This window comes from Trichomycterus rosablanca, chromosome 6, assembly GCF_030014385.1.
Source record: "Trichomycterus rosablanca isolate fTriRos1 chromosome 6, fTriRos1.hap1, whole genome shotgun sequence".
Lineage (NCBI taxonomy): Eukaryota > Metazoa > Chordata > Actinopteri > Siluriformes > Trichomycteridae > Trichomycterus > Trichomycterus rosablanca.
The window spans coordinates 6,420,763-6,440,098 of NC_085993.1; the positions used below are offsets into that span (position 1 = coordinate 6,420,763).

The 19,336-nt window shown below is 41.4% G+C and overlaps 1 protein-coding gene across 2 annotated transcripts in view; it reads right to left on the bottom strand.

Moving 5' to 3' along the window:
- Window positions 1-377: 377 nt before the first annotated feature.
- The window catches only part of pkn2b (protein kinase N2b), a 112,514-nt gene continuing 93,555 nt past the window's right edge, over window positions 378-19,336 (bottom strand). For both annotated transcript variants that reach the window (XM_062997321.1, XM_062997322.1), the window contains exons 11-22: window positions 10,845-11,022; window positions 10,324-10,477; window positions 9,199-9,329; window positions 8,977-9,052; window positions 7,650-7,741; window positions 6,550-6,726; window positions 5,189-5,251; window positions 5,023-5,099; window positions 4,785-4,927; window positions 3,621-3,728; window positions 3,453-3,533; window positions 378-2,047 (exon numbers count right to left, since the gene is read on the bottom strand). In XM_062997321.1, coding sequence (XP_062853391.1) covers window positions 1,844-2,047; window positions 3,453-3,533; window positions 3,621-3,728; window positions 4,785-4,927; window positions 5,023-5,099; window positions 5,189-5,251; window positions 6,550-6,726; window positions 7,650-7,741; window positions 8,977-9,052; window positions 9,199-9,329; window positions 10,324-10,477; window positions 10,845-11,022 — 1,484 coding nt within the window. In that variant the 3' untranslated portion in view covers window positions 378-1,843. The remainder of the gene's footprint in view (window positions 2,048-3,452; window positions 3,534-3,620; window positions 3,729-4,784; window positions 4,928-5,022; window positions 5,100-5,188; window positions 5,252-6,549; window positions 6,727-7,649; window positions 7,742-8,976; window positions 9,053-9,198; window positions 9,330-10,323; window positions 10,478-10,844; window positions 11,023-19,336) is intronic.

Here is a 19,336-nt window from a genome sequence, read left to right on the forward strand (position 1 = left end):
CCGTGGAGTTTGCATGTTCTCCCCGTGTCTGCATAAGTTTTCTCCCAGTCCAAAAACATGCAGTCAGGCTAATTGGAGACACTGAATTGTCCTATAGGTACCTAGCCGTGAAGATGCATAAACCAGTGCATTGTAGTGTCGGTCCCAAGCCCGGATAAATAGGGAGGGTTGTGTCAGGAAGGGCATCCGGCGTAAAAACTGTGCCAAATCAATAATGCGGCTCATGATCCGCTGGCGACCCCTTACGGGAGCAGCCGAGGAAGTAGATAGATTAGGGATAGTATATTCTTAAATAAGACAGCTGCAATTTATACTGGACTGTATTAATAACACAACTGATTTTAATTGTATGCAAAAATAACTTTTGACACAGAGTGTTCGGTAGTTCTAATACAGACGTTTCATTTATGGGTGTGTTTTTGATAATATTTTGTATATATGTCTTCATCCCTATCACATGATATACTTATTGATGCAGCCAATCAGGAGAAAGGGAAAAAGTAAAAAAAGAAAAAAAAAGAAAAAAAAGAATAGTGGTAATGTCACATGGTGACATTTGTGACTGGCTGAATAATTGTTTATTCCCATTTTTTATTGTCCCAATTTGCTGTACGACACCCAGCAACTTCTCCCAGTACAGATAGGTTTCAGCCCATACAGATGACCATGCTCCACTATCCAGTCTGGACTGTAGAAGTTGCTGTTGCATTCTTCCTTTAATCAGGAACAGCCACTTCATGGAGTATTGGCAGTAGGTGTATTAATTACACTGCTCCATCACCTGAATGCCCTGGCTGAACATACTGGAATATAAACTTACCCTCGATGAATCCCATACACCCGGTCAGACTGCAAAATCAAGACCGTATTCACAAGGTGTTGAAGAGTCTCACTACCATCATTAAAAAAAGACTAATAAAAACAGTCTGCTTTGGCGTATCCGTCTGCCACACACACACACACACACTGATTTTCTGGTGCATATACACTTTTTACATTCAGTTTGTAAGGTTAATAATTTCTCACTCTCTAGTGTGAGCTGCCCTTTACCTTACTGATATCCACACATTTCATTGGTTCAAAAAAATGAAACGAGACACACATATGCATAACCATACAGCAGATTCATGATGCTAATATCCTAAAAATAGAATATAAAACTATAACTTACATTTCTTTAAGCAATTATGAGTACATATGAGTACATGTTTACATGAAGGATAAAAGGCTGAAAACCTCCTAAAAGTTCATTTGTCCATCTGTGTGGCATGGCCAGGCGTCCGGACTGGTTAAAGAGACGGCACGGCAGGTTTTCAGTACCTGATATGATATTTGGAAGCCCCTTTTCTCGATCAGAGTTTAAGGCACAGTGGGGGGTAAAAAAAAAATAATAATAAAAAATAAATATGCAGATCAGAAGATAGTGTTTTAGCATGAGATTGTCTAGGAGTTTCACTTACATCCTGCACTTACGTCTTGTAGTGTTTACTTGGTTGGATTTCATGTCAGCCTGAAAAATATGTAGTGTATTGTTTTTTTTTCCTCAGAAATGCCAGCAAAATGTAAAGCAGACTTCATTACACAGGAGAGCTTGTACACGCGTCATAAAAAATTCCCAGTGCTCAGACAAAAGTCACTCCTCGGGTTGACATGATTAACTGAATTACAGACTTGGGATGAACATTTTGTAAAACAGAAAAGGAAAAAAAAAAGCTACACCAGTTGCTTGACTGGCACAGATAAGGACAGAGGTCTGATCCTTACAGGGGGAGGGTGCTGGCTGTGGAAGAGGGTCCTGGTTGTTTTTGGTTCACAGTATTGAGCATGTGTAGGAACGGGAGAGCTAACACCAGTCAGCGATGTAGTCGAATTCTGTAAAGAACTCCTGCTCTGCTGTGGTCAGGATCCGGGGCTCGCGGGGCGGCGTTAAAATAGGAGCCTCCGAAGTGAACTCGTCATCGAAGTTACTGACGTCCTCGCGTCCTTTAATAGTGGGGATGAACGGAGGCTTGATCTTCTTAGCCAGCAAAGCCACCCAGTCCATGCTCTGATAGAGAAAGGGAGAGAGCAGGACGAGAGATGAACAAGATATAAACAGACGCAGAAGTGAAGAGGCGAAGATGAGCGGATGAGAGAAAATATCAAAGAAAGAACAGAAGAATGAACAGAATGTCAGAAAGAGAATGAACAGGTTAACAAACTCCTCTGAAAAACCAAAATGCTGCACGGCTGATGCTGCTACCTAAAAACCTACAGCGGTAAACAAGCATTTATTTTCTTTTACACACTTTATTTACTATATTTATATATTAATATAATACTAATGTATTATTATAATAATATACTAATAGCCGCTCAGGTGGCGCAGCGGTAAAGTACGCTAGCTCACCAGAGTTTTTTTCACCAAAAAAAAATACTAATACACTATTTACTTTATTTACACACTTTATAAAATAATGAAAAAAAATTATTGTAATATATTTTAATTGTAGTATACTGTTTTTTGGCTCAAAATACAGTATAAATGTTTTATGTATCGTATTCAAAATCGAATTGTTTATAATTTATTTGTTTCAGTTCTTTTGCCGCACATTTTCAACATGCACACAGACACCGGCTGAACAGGCGAAAGCCGTACCACACATTGAGAGATGCTATGAATCGACGCCTCGATCAGACAGCAGAGGTTGCGGCTGCACAGCAACAAATAAGTTTGTTCAGCCTCCCTCCCTCAGGCACAGTTTGGGTGCCCGAGCAGGTCAATAGCATGAAATAAGATATTAATGATGAATACTTGCCCCTAATGAATCATATTCTTTCAATGTTAATTTATTAATCCTTAATTTCCCTCGAGATTAATAAAGTATCTATCTATCCATCCATCCATCCATCCATCCATCCATCACAAAACTAATTTAGAACAGAATAAACCTTTATAATTTTTTTACCAAATATTAATAAAGAATAATATGGAAAAATATAATTTGATGTTTACTTAGGTAGGTTACACCAAAGCTATGCTAACAAATGATTGGTTCCTTTGGGAATTTGTGATTGCAAGCTACACACAATGTTTAAAATGTTGTCCCGTCACCACACTGATGAATGTTAAATAATAAAAAATATATTTGTATTTGATTTATTGTAATGGATTTTATATTTAAGTATTTTGTTTTTATGGCTCAGGAAGACCTGAAGGCCCTTACAAGGAAAGTTCAAAGACCAAACTGATGCTCTATTATTTCATACACAAATTATTTCATACACATTGAAAAGTGCAGCCAATGAAAAGATGGATGTATGAAAATAAAGGAAGAATGGGCAAGCCACTAAGAAGCTTGAAGACCCAAACAGAAAACAGAATGTTCTGGAGAAACACTAACACATGGTCACCAGGAGTCAGAATCGCCTTGGCAGCACTTAATAAGAGAAAGAAAATAGAAAGTACATACTCTGAAAAACGGTTGCTTCTTCACTTCTTCAGCGTCTCGCTCTCCTGCACCGAGCCGCCGCTCAGGATTCCTCCTCAACAACTGCAAACGTAAACAAATTCAAATCCAGCAACCGTGAGTGAAATGCACAAATCTCAACTGTATTTGGGCTGTGGCTCAGAAACGTACCCGTCGCATTATAGAAATGGCCTCTGTTGAGAGGAATCGTGGGTAACGAACTTCATCATTGACGATGCTGTCAAACACCTCCTCTTCATCATCACCCGGGAACGGAGACTGCAGGAAGAGAAGAGACATTTCTGATGCTTAGTGGTTAGTATGGCTGCTGTATGCTTTGTTCTGGACCTCTGCCTCTTACACTGAGTACCTCTGTTCAATGGTATCCTTTAAAATGGTGTATCATGAGTGAATACACCAAATGAACATTTGAACCCTAGATCAAGCCTACACCTGGTACACTCTAACAGATCATTCTGTCCCACCCTCAACTCCAAATTCATAACTCAACCCCAATACTCCAAACTTGGGGTCTCCCAAAGTACTGGGACACCAATTCTAATGACAGAATTCATGTTTCAGCCACAAAAATTGGTAACAACTGTAACAAATCAGTTTTATAAAGAAAATAATATGCTATCAACTTTTAGGGAACATTTTAGGGAAGGCCCTTTCCTGTTTCAGCATGATTGTGTCCCTGTGCACAAAGCACCACTGAACAGCTTTGGAATATATTGGATCAACTGAGGCTTTCTTGACCAACACCAGTGCCCAGTCATACACATGCTCTTTTGACTGATTGGGCGCACATTCCCACAGCCATACTTTAAAGTCTTGTGAGAAGCCTTCTCAGAAGAGGGGCTGTTGCTCTGGCTGCAAAGATCACATTGAGGTCACTCTATTTTAATACAATACAAAGTTTTTAAATGGGATGTCTGACAAGCTCATGGTCAGGTGTCCAAATACTTTTGGCCAAATAATGTATCTACTACATTTACATAGCCAAAACAAGACCGAGCTGATCCCAACCCAAGACCTAATCTTAACCCGAGCACAACTTTTCCTAATCCATGGCTATTAACACATCTAATAACCCTTGCCCATCCCAATGACCCTAGCCCTACCCCAACATTAACATTCAGAAGTAACCACTACCTAAAACAGAACACAAAAAACCCACAAGCTCAACCTTGCCCCGCAATTAACACTGGAAGCTTTAGCGTTTCTTCTTTATTACTCTGTTAATAAAAATGCTACACAAACAGAACTGTGTTATTATAATTTACACGCTCAGTAAGGTGTCATGGTAAAAAAAAACTCCAGTAAAAACCTTACCTCTCCGACCAGCATCTCAAAAATTAGCACACCCAGACCCCACCAGTCCACGGCTCGTGTGTATGACGTCTCTGTTAAAACCTCAGGAGCCAAGAACTCTGGAGTTCCACAGAACGTACTGGTGCGATCTCTAAAACCCATTCCTAAACAACAAGAGTTCATGTGTATGAGAGGAAATATACAGTATATATACAAATATACAGATCCACATACCAAGTCCTCAAAGCAACATACGTACCTTCTTTACAGAGTCCAAAGTCAGCAATCTTTACATATCCTTCAGTGTCCAGCAACAGATTATCCAGCTTCAAATCCCTGCACGTATCAAGGTCACAATCTCGTACAAATTCATGACACCCACAAACAGAGAAATAACCAAATGCTGTTTTCTGTACCGTACGTACCTGTAAACTATTTTATGATCGTGCAGATACTGCAGGCCCAGGACCACACAGGCAGCATAGAAACTGCAGTGAAGAAATGAGAATTAAAAAGGAGCCACACCATTAGGACCATTCGCTAATATGCTGCCAAAACAGCTCTGACCCCCTGAAACATGGACAAAACGTCTGAATGAGTCCTGTAACTCATTCTGTATGTTGTGAAATGGATCGTCCTACAGCGCACCCTGATGCATCTCCTCTGTAGGTAAATAATGGACAAGTGACCAGCCGTCCATGTGAACTTGGAGAAAACAGGACCAGTCGACCTTCTTCCATTGCTTTAATGTCCAATTTTAGAGGTGGTCCAAATGTTTTGGCTCATCAGTGTGTGACTGTTACAAATGTGTGTAAAACTATGACCTAAGGAACACTATAAAGACAGAAGTATTGGGACAGCCCTTTTAACTTTGGAATTCATGTGTTCCACCCACAACAGTTGCTAACAGGTGTAATAAACAATTATATGAAGAAAATGCTATGCTTGCAACTTTGCAGCAACAGTTTAGGGAAGTCCCTTCTCTGTTCCAGCATGACAGTGCCCACAGGGTCTTCAGTGTCTCCAACAAAAAGTCTCTAGTCTACTGCACCTCCTGACCTCAGCCTCACTAAACAGCTCTGGTATGTTGTCCAACAGGGTGCACAGCCATACAAATGCTCTTTTTACTAAATGGGCACACATTCTCACAGATATACTTCAAAGTCTTCAAAGTAAGAAGCCTTCTCAGAAGAGTGCCTAGTGTTCTAGATCACTTTATTTTAACAGCATTTGTTTTAAAATAAGATGTTCAACAAACTCATGGTCAGGTGTCCAAATACTTTTGACCGTGTTGTGTATACTGGGTAGACTGTGTGTGTGAGTGTGTGTGTCCTGTAAGGTGTCTTTTGGCTGAAGTAGCCCAGTGTTTAGGGCTGCAGACAATCAAGAGAAAGGTTGAGGGTTAGAATCTCTGCCAGGCAGCCACTGTTGGGCCCTTGAGCAAGGCCCCTAATGCTGTCTGCTACCCTGTACAATGACCGGCCCTGTGCTCTAACCACAGCTTCCAAACAAGCTGATATCAGGAAAAAGCATTTCATTGAACTGTACATGTGTAAATGTATATATGACAAATGTATTACATTTTTGGGTTGATCATGGGTGGTACCTAGTCCAAAATGTTGCTATTATTTCTCTTACAAATTACAACTGTAAGTTCTGACGAGAGTATATTGTTGGTTTGCTAAATAAGCTACTGTGTTAAAAATAAACATCCAGTAACATATTGTTATTGGTCAGTGGATGATTTCTAGTGACGGAGGTGCGTGAGTAAATAATCGGCACTCACACGGCACGTGGTTCTGAAAACACATCTGCGTGAATGTGCATCATCAGGTCTCCTCCGGCTGCGTACTCCATCACAAAACACACGTGCTCCTTAGTCTGGAAGCAGGCGAACAGGTTCACCAGGAACGGGTGCCGAACACTGTTCACCGTCTCAAAGATCCTCTTCTCACACATCAGGCTGAGTTAGAGAGGAACAAACGCAGGGTCTCGTTAACATGGAAAACTGGCACACGCAAGCATATTAACCATCTACATAGCAACACTGAGTTACAGAGAAGCATGACTGCTGGAACTTGTGCCCTAGGCGGTACTTTTCTTAGTAGCTGAGCTAATAATCCTCTAAAAAAAACTCTATATACCCAAAACACAAAGTCAACTGTTTAAAAATTATTATTATTTAAATTGTTAACTAATAATTACTTGAATGATTATTCTGATTGATAAACAATTGTTTATAGGCCAACAACAGGAGTTCACATGCACTCACAAGGAACACAAACACTAAATCGACAAAAGTATTGGGACACTTCTAATTATTGTTCGTTTGTTTATTAGGATTTTAACGTCATGTTTTACACTTTGGTTACAAACAGTAGTTATTCGTACACAAGATTCATCAGTTCACACGGTTATATCGAACACAGTCATGGATAATTTAGTGTCTCCAGTTCACCTCACTTGCATGTCTTTGGACTGTGGGAGGAAACCGGAGCACCCGGAGGAAACCCACGCAGACATGGGGAGGACATGCAAACTCCACACAGAAAGGATCCGGACCGCCCCACCTGGGGATCGAACCCAGGACCTTCTTGCTGTGAGGTGACAGTGCTACCAACTGAGCCACCGTGCCGCCCCTTCTAATTATTAAATTAAATAGGAAATTGTTTTAGCCACAACAATTGCTAACAGGTGTAATAAATCATTTATTTAAAGGAAATTCTACACTTTCAACTTTGCAGCACCAGTTTAGGGAAGGCCCCTTCCTGTTCCAGCATGACTGTGTCCCTGTGCACATAGTAAGCTTTATAAAGACATGAAGAAAAGCTCAGTTTAAAGAAACCCCAGAGTCCTGACCTCAGCCCATAATCTTCTGATGCTCACCTGTCAACTTCATCCCGAGCGACGATATCTCCTTTCTTCAGAGCTTTGATGGCAAACATTTCTCCAGTCCTCTTGTAATCGGTCAGTAAGACCTGTTCAATGTTTAAAAATACTTAAATGAATCAATGAAACACTAATTAACTCCAACACAAACAAAGCTGGAATGATTAGTCCTATATGTATACTATAAGTCACTTTGGATATAAGCGTCTGCTCATGCCGAAAATGTAAAATGTAATGTATATGCAACGCTTAGACACGGATTTTACAAACTGGGCAAAACATTTCCTTGAGATTTTGGTCTCATCTCGCCATGACTGTGTCATGTAACTGCTGCAGACTTGTTCGCTCCACATTCACACTGTGAATCTCTTATTCCACCAAAGATGCTTTACTAGATTCAGATCTGATGACTAAGGAGACTACTGTAACACAATTAACTCACTGCCATGTTCATGGCACCAATCTGAAATGACATAACTTGTCTAGTTTCTGCTGTAGTCTCAGATTCCTGTGCTTGGCTGACCGGAGTGAAACCCAACATGGTCTTCTAATGGTGGAGCCCATCTACCTTAGGCAGCTTTCACACACCACAGGGCAAAACCGCATTGTGCTGGCTGTGCTGTTGTTTCCTCTGGAGTTAGGAGATGCCGCTTGGGCATTGTGCACCACACACATTTAGTGCTTTCACGCTCGGCTTTTACAAGCTTGTCATGGCTTCATGGCTCTTCAATATGATTTATTTAGCTCTTATATTAATGTAACAAAGTTTCATAAAGCCACTTTATTCTTTTACTGGGTTTTAATCTTTTCATCTCTAAATGATGTTGCCCATCGTTTCAGTATAAACTACAATATATTTCATACCAAAATGCATGCGAATAAACCATCAATAATGTCAGTCAATAAGTAAACTGTCAGTAAACTGAGTGACAAGCGGCAATATGCGTCCAGCAAAGCGATGAAACACTCATCATTAGAAAGCCACCTTAGTGATTACTGTGTTGTGTGTTCTGAGATGCTTTTCTGATTAGCTCGGTTGTATACGGTCATTCTTTAAGTTTCCATAGACCTCGTCTGGCTATTCTCATTTCAAGCATGCCTTTTTGCCCACAGAACTGTCGCTTACTGGATATTTTTTTTGCACCATTTTGAGTAGACTACTGTGTGTGGTCTGGACTTGCGCCTGCTTGATTTTATGCACTGTTCTGCTTATTGGATGACTGGATAATTACCAGATAGATCAGCTATATGGGTGTTCCTAATAAAGTGGGAGTAAAATTAGGTGTATAATATGTTCAGTAAAGCAACATGAATAAGATGTTACCTTTCCAAAGTGTCCACGGCCCAGTACTGCCACACAGTTAAAGTCTTTGAGGCTGAACTGGTTGTCCGGCTCCTGCCTGAAAATGGGATAGTTGTGATAAGACTCTGAGCAGATCAAACCTTCTTTATATTCTAATATTTTCCTTATCATATTGGGGCTGGATGTAACAATTTACTGGAATAATTCAAAAATAACCAGAATGAATGCTGACGTGGACTGTACCCTGGTTCAGCTTTGCGTAGATCTGCGAGCTCCAGATCAGGCTGCTCGTCCTCCACCAGACTGTCAAAATCAGGCCTGGACACTGTGCTGTTCCGACTGTCATTTAAAAAGTCAAAGGTAGCTAAAGCATCCTAAGGGTGAGAATGTAAATCAGATGTAAACACTTAATCAACAAAAACATGACAAATCCAGCGAGCGACATCAGTGATGAAACAGTTAACTGAGAACTGACAAAGACGTCACTGTGCCATTAATGCTTTGGGTTACAAACCTGTATATCCTGGTCAGGTTTGCGGTGGGCCCTGCACCACCCCAGCGCGCTATGTACATTATTTATTTATTTGTTTATTAGGATTTTAACATCATGTTTTACACTTTTGGTTACATTTATGACAGAAACTGTAGTTACTCTTTACACAAGGGTCATCAGTTCACAAGTCTTAATGTCAAATACAGTCATGGACAATTTTGTATCTCCAATTCACCTCATGTGCATGTTTTTGGACTGATGGAGGAAACCAGAGCTACTAGAGGAAACCCTACACAGACACGGGGAGAACATACAAACTCCACACAGAAAGGTCCCGGACCGCCCCACCTGGGGATCAAACCCAGGACCTACTTGCTGTGAGGCGACCCACGAGCGCTATGTACAAGGTAGAAATACACCCTGGACTGGTGAACCAACTGCAGGACCTCACACACATCCTCACTCCCATTCCTCTCTTACTACCGGAATGACTAAGGGTAATTTAATGTCGGTTTAATGTCTGCATGTTTTGGTGAGACTGAGTATCCATAGAAACCTGACATGAAGAGAACATACCAAACCATTTACAGACAGTTACAAGAGGCTTGAATCTGGTACCTAGTATTTCTATATTCTGCAACATCAAGTTCTGTGCCACAATATTCCAAAAAATCTTTGGTGCTAAATTTTATATTTCAGTACCAGGCAAGTGGGAGCTTAGTGCTTTGGTTTTGGACTGGTGATCAGAAGGTTGCCACTGTTGGGCCCCTGATCAAGGCCCTCAACCCTCAATTGCTTGCACTGTATTCAGTCACAACTGTAAATCGATTTGGATAAAAGCATGTGCTAGATTGCATAAATGTAATGTCATTAACCTGCACTGCACTTCCATCAGCGACTTTCTCCTGCGCTGGTGGTCCTTCTTCGTCTTCCTCCTCTTCCTCTTCCTCTACCTCCACAGAAACAGGACGGCGTTTGGTAGGAGGGATGGCTCCTTTGTCAAAGTCTAATTTTTTCACGGTCGGGTCGCTGAAAGAAAAGGTCAGATAAACACTGCTGGTGACGGACTGATTTTTGTTTTTCCTGGCCCCTGGCCAGATATGGGCCCTGGAGTGATTCTCACCAAACCAGACGCCTCAGTGAAGGACGTCTAGCTAGAGCATTCATGTACTGATAAAAGCACACGTCATCTAAACAATGTTTCTATATTTACACCCAGACTAATTACAAGCCCTCAGACTGGCTAGTCACTCTTGATACTCAACATGATGTTGAGTCCATGACTTGATTTGTCCATGATTTGGTATAGAGTTCCGTATCATGCACAGAGAGTCACACACCGATCTCCATTATCCCCCTGAATCCTCAGACCTGGGATATGACTGTCAGTGTGTACCTGGATATAGATGGCGAGTCCGGATGGCCGAGGATACCAGTTTCAGGGCTCAGCGCTGGTCCGAGCTCAGCAACCTGGGGACTAAAGGAGTTGTTGCCAGATGGGATGGCTCTTCTCATCAAACGTCCCCATGTGGCAATGTTGATGTTCATCTGAGGGGCGCGCAAAAACGTCATCCCTGTGGACAGATCACGCAAACAAAAATCTTTCGTTTTGAACACGTTTGAAGTGGCACTTGTAGCAGTTAAGGTACTTGATTAGTAATCAGAAGGTCGCTGGTTCAAGCCCCACCCACTACCAGGTTGCTGCTGCTGTTGGGCCCTTGAGCAAGGCGCTTAACCATCAATTGCTCGGACTGTATACTGTCCCTGTATTGTAAGTCGCTTTGGATAAATGCTAAATGCCGAAGATGTAAATGTATATTTACCTTCACAACCAGGGTCAAAACATGTGTGTTTTTGATTTACTTACAGAAAATGCAGCTAATATATATATATATATATATATATATATATATATATATATATATATATATATATATATATATATATATATATATATATATATATATATATATATATATATATATATATATATATATATATATATATATATATAAATTTATATGTAGTGCCATCAGAAAGTATTCACACCCCTTCACTTTTTCCACACTTTTTCCCCAGATCTGGCCGCCCAACCAAACTGAGTAATTGGGGAAAAAGGGCCTTGGTCAGAGAGGTGACCAAGAACCCAATGGACACTAAGGCAGAGCTCCAGTGTTCCCTTGTGGAGATACGACCATGATCCAGTAGGTCAACCTTTGCTACCACACTCCACCAATCAGGCCTTTATGGTAGAGTGGCCAGATGGAAGCCACTCCTCACTAAAAGGCACATGGCAGCCCGCTTAAGGATTCTCAGACCAGAGGAATCAAAATTCTCTGGTCTGGTGAAACCAAAATAGAACTTTTTGGCCTGAACTACAAGCGTCATGTCTGGAGAAAACAGGCACTGTTCATCGCCTGGCTAATACCATCCCTACTGTCAAGCATGGTGGTGGCAGCATCATGCTGTGGGGATGTTTTTCTGCGGCAGGAACTGGGCAACTAGTCCGCATAGAGGGTAAGATAACAGCAGCCTAATATAGAGAGATTCTTCAAGAAAACCTGCTCCAGAGTGCTCTGGAACTCAGACTAGGGCGACGATTCATCTTCCAACACGACAATGACCCAAAGCACACAGCCAAGATAACAAAGGCGTGGCTTCAGGGGCAGTCTGTGAATGTCCTTGAGTGGCCCAGCCAGAGCCCGGACTTGAATCCAATTGAACATATCTGGAAAGACCTAAAATAGCTGTCTACAGACGCTGCCCATCCAACCTGACTGAGCTTGAGAGGATCTGCAGAGAAGAATGGGAGAAAATGCCCAAAAACAGGTGTGCCAAGCTTGTACAGACATACCCAAGAAGACTTGAGGCTGTGATTGCTGCCAAAGGTGCTTCAGCAAAATATTAAGCCATGGGTGTGAATACTTATGTGCCTATTATGTTTAAATGTTTACATTTGTAAAAAATTTACAAAAATATCTGAAAACATGTTTTCACTTTGTCATTATGGGCTATTTCATGTAGATTTTTTAAAAGAAAACTATACTCAAATATGTCTGTAACGTAACAAAATGTGGAAAAAGTGAAGGGGTGTGTGAATACTTTTTGATGGCACAGTATATATATATATATATATATATATATATATGTGTGTGTGTATGTACAGTGTATCACAAAAGTGAGTACACCCCTCACATTTCTGCAAATATTTCATTATATCTTTTCATGGGACAACACTATAGACATGAAACTTGGATATAACTTAGAGTAGTCAGTGTACAACTTGTATAGCAGTGTAGATTTACTGTCTTTTGAAAATAACTCAACACACAGCCATTAATGTCTAAATGGCTGGCAACATAAGTGAGTACACCCCACAGTGAACATGTCCAAATTGTGCCCAAATGTGTCGTTGTCCCTCCCTGGTGTCGTGTGTCAAGGTCCCAGGTGTAAATGGGGAGCAGGGCTGTTAAATTTGGTGTTTTGGGTACAATTCTCTCATACTGGCCACTGGATATTCAACATGGCACCTCATGGCAAAGAACTCTCTGAGGATGTGAGAAATAGAATTGTTGCTCTCCACAAAGATGGCCTGGGCTATAAGAAGATTGCTAACACCCTGAAACTGAGCTACAGCATGGTGGCCAAGGTCACACTGCGGTTTTCCAGGACAGGTTCCACTCGGAACAGGCTTCGCCAGGGTCGACCAAAGAAGTCGAGTCCACGTGTTCGGCGTCATATCCAGAGGTTGGCTTTAAAAAATAGACACATAAGTGCTGCCAGCATTGCTGCAGAGGTTGAAGACATGGGAGGTCAGCCTGTCAGTGCTCAGACCATACGCCGCACACTGCATCAACTCGGTCTGCATGGTCGTCATCCCAGAAGGAAGCTGACGCACAAGAAAGCCCGCAAACAGTTTGCTGAAGACAAGCAGTCCAAGAACATGGATTACTGGAATGCCCTGTGGTCTGACGAGACCAAGATAAACTTGTTTGGCTCAGATGGTGTCCAGCATGTGTGGCGGCGCCCTGGTGAGAAGTACCAAGACAACTGTATCTTGCCTACAGTCAAGCATGGTGGTGGTAGCATCATGGTCTTGGGCTGCATGAGTGTTGCTGGCACTGGGGAGCTGCGGTTCATTGAGGGAAACATGAATTCCAACATGTACTGTGACATTCTGAAACAGAGCATGATCCCCTACCTTCGAAAACTGGGCCTCATGGCAGTTTTCCAACAGGATAACGACCCCAAACACAACCTCCAAGATGACAACTGCCTTGCTGAGGAAGCTGAAGGTAAAGGTGATGGACTAAACCCAATTGAGCACCTGTGGCGCATCCTCAAGTGGAAGGTGGAGGAGTTCAAGGTGTCTAACATCCACCAGCTCCGTGATGTCATCATGGAGGAGTGGAAGAGGATTCCAGTAGCAACCTGTGCAGCTCTGGTGAATTCCATGCCCAGGAGGGTTAAGGCAGTGCTGGATAATAATGGTGGTCACACAAAATATTGACACTTTGGGCACAATTTGGACATGTTCACTGTGGGGTGTACTCACTTATGTTGCCAGCCATTTAGACATTAATGGCTGTGTGTTGAGTTATTTTCAGAAGACAGTAAATCTACACTGCTATACAAGTTGTACACTGACTACTCTAACTTATATCCAAGTTTCATGTCTATAGTGTTGTCCCATGAAAAGATATAATAAAATATTTGCAGAAATGTGAGGGGTGTACTCACTTTTGTGATACACTGTATATATACAGTGTATCACAAAAGTGAGTACACCCCTCACATTTCTGCAGATATTTAAGTATATCTTTTCATGGGACAACACTGAAAAAATGACACTTTGACACAATGAAAAGTAGTCTGTGTGCAGCTTATATAACAGTGTAAATTTATTCTTCCCTCAAAATAACTCAATATACAGCCATTAATGTCTAAACCACCGGCAACAAAAGTGAGTACACCCCTAAGAGACTACACCCCTAAATGTCCAAATTGAGCACTGCTTGTCATTTTCCCTCTAAAATGTCATGTGATTTGTTAGTGTTACTAGGTCTCAGGTGTGCATAGGGAGCAGGTGTGTTCAATTTAGTAGTACAGCTCTCACACTCTCTCATACTGGTCACTGAAAGTTCCAACATGGCACCACATGGCAAAGAACTCTCTGAGGATCTTAAAAGACGAATTGTTGCGCTACATGAAGATGGCCAAGGCTACAAGAAGATTGCCAACACCCTGAAACTGTGCTGCAGCACAGTGGCCAAGATCATCCAGCGTTTTAAAAGAGCAGGGTCCACTCAGAACAGACCTCGCGTTGGTCGTCCAAAGAAGCTGAGTGCATGTGCTCAGCGTCACATCCAACTGCTGTCTTTGAAAGATAGGCGCAGGAGTGCTGTCAGCATTGCTGCAGAGATTGAAAAGGTAAGGGGTCAGCCTGTCAGTGCTCAGACCATACGCCGCACACTACATCAAATTGGTCTGCATGGCTGTCACCCCAGAAGGAAGCCTCTTCTGAAGTCTCTACACAAGAAAGCCCGCAAACAGTTTGCTGAAGACATGTCAACAAAGGACATGGATTACTGGAACCATGTCCTATGGTCTGATGAAAACAAGATTAATTTGTTTGGTTCAGATGGTCTCAAGCATGTGTGGCGGCAATCAGGTGAGGAGTACAAAGATAAGTGTGTCATGCCTACAGTCAAGCATGGTGGTGGGAATGCCATGGTCTGGGGCTGCATGAGTGCAGCAGGTGTTGGGGAGTTACATTTCATTGAGGGACACATGAACTCCAATATGTACTGTGAAATACTGAAGCAGAGCATGATCCCCTCCCTCCGGAAACTGGGTCGCAGGGCAGTGTTCCAGCATGATAATGACCCCAAACACACCTCTAAGACGACCACTGCTTTATTGAAGAGGCTGAGGGTAAAGGTGATGGACTGGCCAAGCATGTCTCCAGACCTAAACCCAATAGAACATCTTTGGGGCATCCTCAAGCGGAAGGTGGAGGAGCGCAAAGTCTCGAATATCCGCCAGCTCCGTGATGTCGTCATGGAGGAGTGGAAAAGCATTCCAGTGGCAACCTGTGAAGCTCTGGTAAACTCCATGCCCAGGAGAGTTAAGGCAGTTCTGGGAAATAATGGTGGCCACACAAAATATTGACACTTCAGGAACTTTCACTAAGGGGTGTACTCACTTTTGTTGCCGGTGGTTTAGACATTAATGGCTGTATATTGAGTTATTTTGAGGGAAGAATAAATTTACACTGTTATATAAGCTGCACACAGACTACTTTTCATTGTGTCAAAGTGTCATTTTGTCAGTGTTGTCCCATGAAAAGATATACTTAAATATCTGCAGAAATGTGAGGGGTGTACTCACTTTTGTGATACACTGTATATATATAAGTATTAATGGCCATGGTTTTGGAAGAAGACGCCCATCAAGCTCAGGGTCAGATGTCTATATAGTGTTCTGTTAAAACAGTGGCGCGATGGAGTTGAGAATTGATTGATTGGATGTAAACATGGCGCTTTGCACCCCCTGTGGGGACGAGAGTTTTAATTAGATCTGGAGGAAGTGAGGTCATGTGTGAAATGTGACAGGAGCGATTGATCAGAATTATTGATAAGTGACTCGACTGTCCACAGCAGGTTCACTGATCACCATCAGTTTTACTGATCCATCAGGATATAATCCCACAGATTAAGAACTAAGAACATTCCTCCAGGAGCAGTTACATGAAGTTCATCCTCCTTTATAAGATATTTACCCTCAACAGTGCATAATATTATCAGAAGATTTACAGGATCTGGAAAAGTGTGTGTGTGTGTGTGTGTGTATTGATCAGGCTGATGGAGGTGAAGCTCATCAGGTCTGGTGTTCACTCTCACATTAACACCACAGCAGTAGAAACTTGTGCTCATGTATGAATTAACATTATAATTCCACAATGCACGTTAGATTTCTATTATATTTCTACAGAACTTTATTTACTGCTTAATGCACTTCACTATGAGAAGGTAAGTGATCGGATCTTATCGTTACATTATAATCGTTTCAGCTCTGCAGAGTGATGTTGAATATCTGTAAATATCTTCTATTGTTAGTTCTAGCTCTTCTGTAATAAGATAAGATGTTTAATAAACAGTGCAGTGAGATATTAGATCTTTATTAATTATAATTTAATGGATGGATGAAGGATGGATGGATGGATGAATGAATAGGTGGATAGATGGATGGATGGATGAATGAATAGGTGGATAGATGGATGGATGAATGAATAGGTGGATAGATGGATGGATGGATGGATGAATGAATAGGTGGATAGATGGATGGATGAATGAATAGGTGGATAGATGGATGGATGGATGAATGAATAGGTGGATAGATGGATGGATGGATGAATGAATAGGTGGATAGATGGATGGATGGATGAATGAATAGGTGGATAGATGGATGGATGAATGAATAGGTGGACAGATGGATGGATGGATGGATGAATGAATAGGTGGATAGATGGATGGATGGATGAATGAATAGGTGGATAGATGGATGGATGGATAAATGAATAGGCGGATAGATGGATGGATGGATAAATGAATAGGTGGATAGATGGATGGATGGATGAATGAATAGGTGGATAGATGGATGGATGGATGAATGAATAGGTGGATAGATGGATGGATGGATGAATGAATAGGTGGATAGATGGATGGATGGATGGATGAATGAATAGGTGGATAGATGGATGGATGGATGAATGAATAGGTGGATAGATGGATGGATGGATGGATGAATGAATAGGTGGATAGATGGATGGATGGATGAATAGGTGGATAGATGGATGGATGGATGGATAGATGTACGGTATTGATGGATGGATGGATGGATAAATGAATAGGTGGATAGATGGATGGATGGATAAATGAATAGGTGGATAGATGGATGGATGGATGGATGAATGAATAGGTGGATAGATGGATGGATGGATGGATGGATAGATGGATAGATGGATGGATGAATAGGTGGATAGATGGATGGATGGATGAATGAATAGGTGGATAGATGGATGGATGGATGGATGGATGGTTGGATGGATAGATGTACGGTATTAATGGATGGATGGATGGATGGATGGCTGGATGGTTGGATGAATAGATGTATTAATGGTTGGATGGATGGATGGTTGATTGGTTAAAGGTAGAGATAGATTGATGGATGGATGAGTGAATGGAGGAAGAGATTGATAATTTGTTAGGTGATTGGTTAAAGAAAGGGATGGATGAATAGATAGATGTATGGATGGATGGTTGGTTAAAAGCAAGGAATGGATAATTGGTTGGTTTGTTGGTTGGTTAAATGAAGGATGGACGGATGGATGCTTGATGGTTGGTTGGTTAAAGGCAGAGACAGATTGATGGATAGATGAAGAGAGGAAGGGAGGGATTGTTAGATGTACAGTTGATAGTGTACTGGTTAAAGGAAGAGATGGATGGATGGATGCTTGACGGTTGGTTGGTTAAAGGCAGAGATAGATTGATGGATAGATGAAGAGAGGAAGGGAGGGATTGTTAGATGTACAGTTGATAGTGTACTGGTTAAAGGAAGAGATGGATGGATGGATGGATTGATGGACGGATGAACATAGTTGAAGAGAGGAAAGGAGAAATAAATGGATGAACAGGAGACAGTAATAGCTAGAACAATTACACTTCTACACTCTCCGTCTCTGTGCAGCAGTGATCAGATGAAGATCAGATGGAGAATCAGACTGATGAAGGAATCTAATTATTGAGTGGATTTAACCAATCAGGTGAGTGATGTTCAGTTACTGTGTTCTTATATCATGATGATGGAGGTACAGTACGGTACAGTACAGTTCTGTGACGTTCAGGTGGCATCTTTTTTTTTCAAATCCTTGGGTGTCTGACCTTGGTGACTATATTGACGAAATTAGTACAAATTCCCACAGACTCAAGTCTTGTAGAAGAGTGGATTATATTAAAGCTACAAAGAAAAGAGGAAATGATTCAATAAAAATGCACATACTCGTGGTCCATATAATGTACACCCCCGATCAGAAAAAGTTGGGACAGTATGGAAAATCTAAATAAAATAAAACAGATTTTATTACATTGACTTTTATTTGATGTCAGACAGGATGAAGCTGAGATATTCCATCTTTTATCTGCTCAACTTCATTTCATTTATTAATAAACATCCATTCCTGCATTTCAGACCTGCAACATATTCCAAAAAAGGTTGGGACGGGGGCAATTTAGGGCAAGCAATGAAGTAAAGAAACTAAATCATTGTTTGCTACAAAAGCAGCATCCAGGAAAGGCTGAGAGTCTCTGATGAGTAAAGATGATCAGAGGATCCAGTTTGTCCACAAATGTGTGAGAAAATGATTGAAATGTTTAAAAACAATGAACCTCAAAGAAAGATTGGAAGGGATTTGCATGTTCTCCCTCTACGGTGCAGAATATCATTAAACCATTCAAGGAATTTTAGTGCATAAAGGCCAAGAACGCATCAAGAACCTCCACTCAACACTAGCTGATATAAGCACATGGGTGAGGGATGAGTTTATCAAACCTTTATCAGCTCTACAATACAGAGTTACTGCACTAATCATACTTAACACTTTACTGTGCAAATAAGAAGCCTTATGTTAACTATGTCCAGAAGCGGCATCGACTTCTCCGGGCTTGGAGGCATCAAGGATGGACCATCACACAGTGGAAACGTATATTGTGGTCAGTGAGCAGATAAAAGATGAAATATCTCAGGTTCATCCTGTCCGACATCAAATAAAAGTCAAAGTCAATGTAAGCACTTTCCATACTGTCCCAACCCTTTCTGATTCGTGGTTGC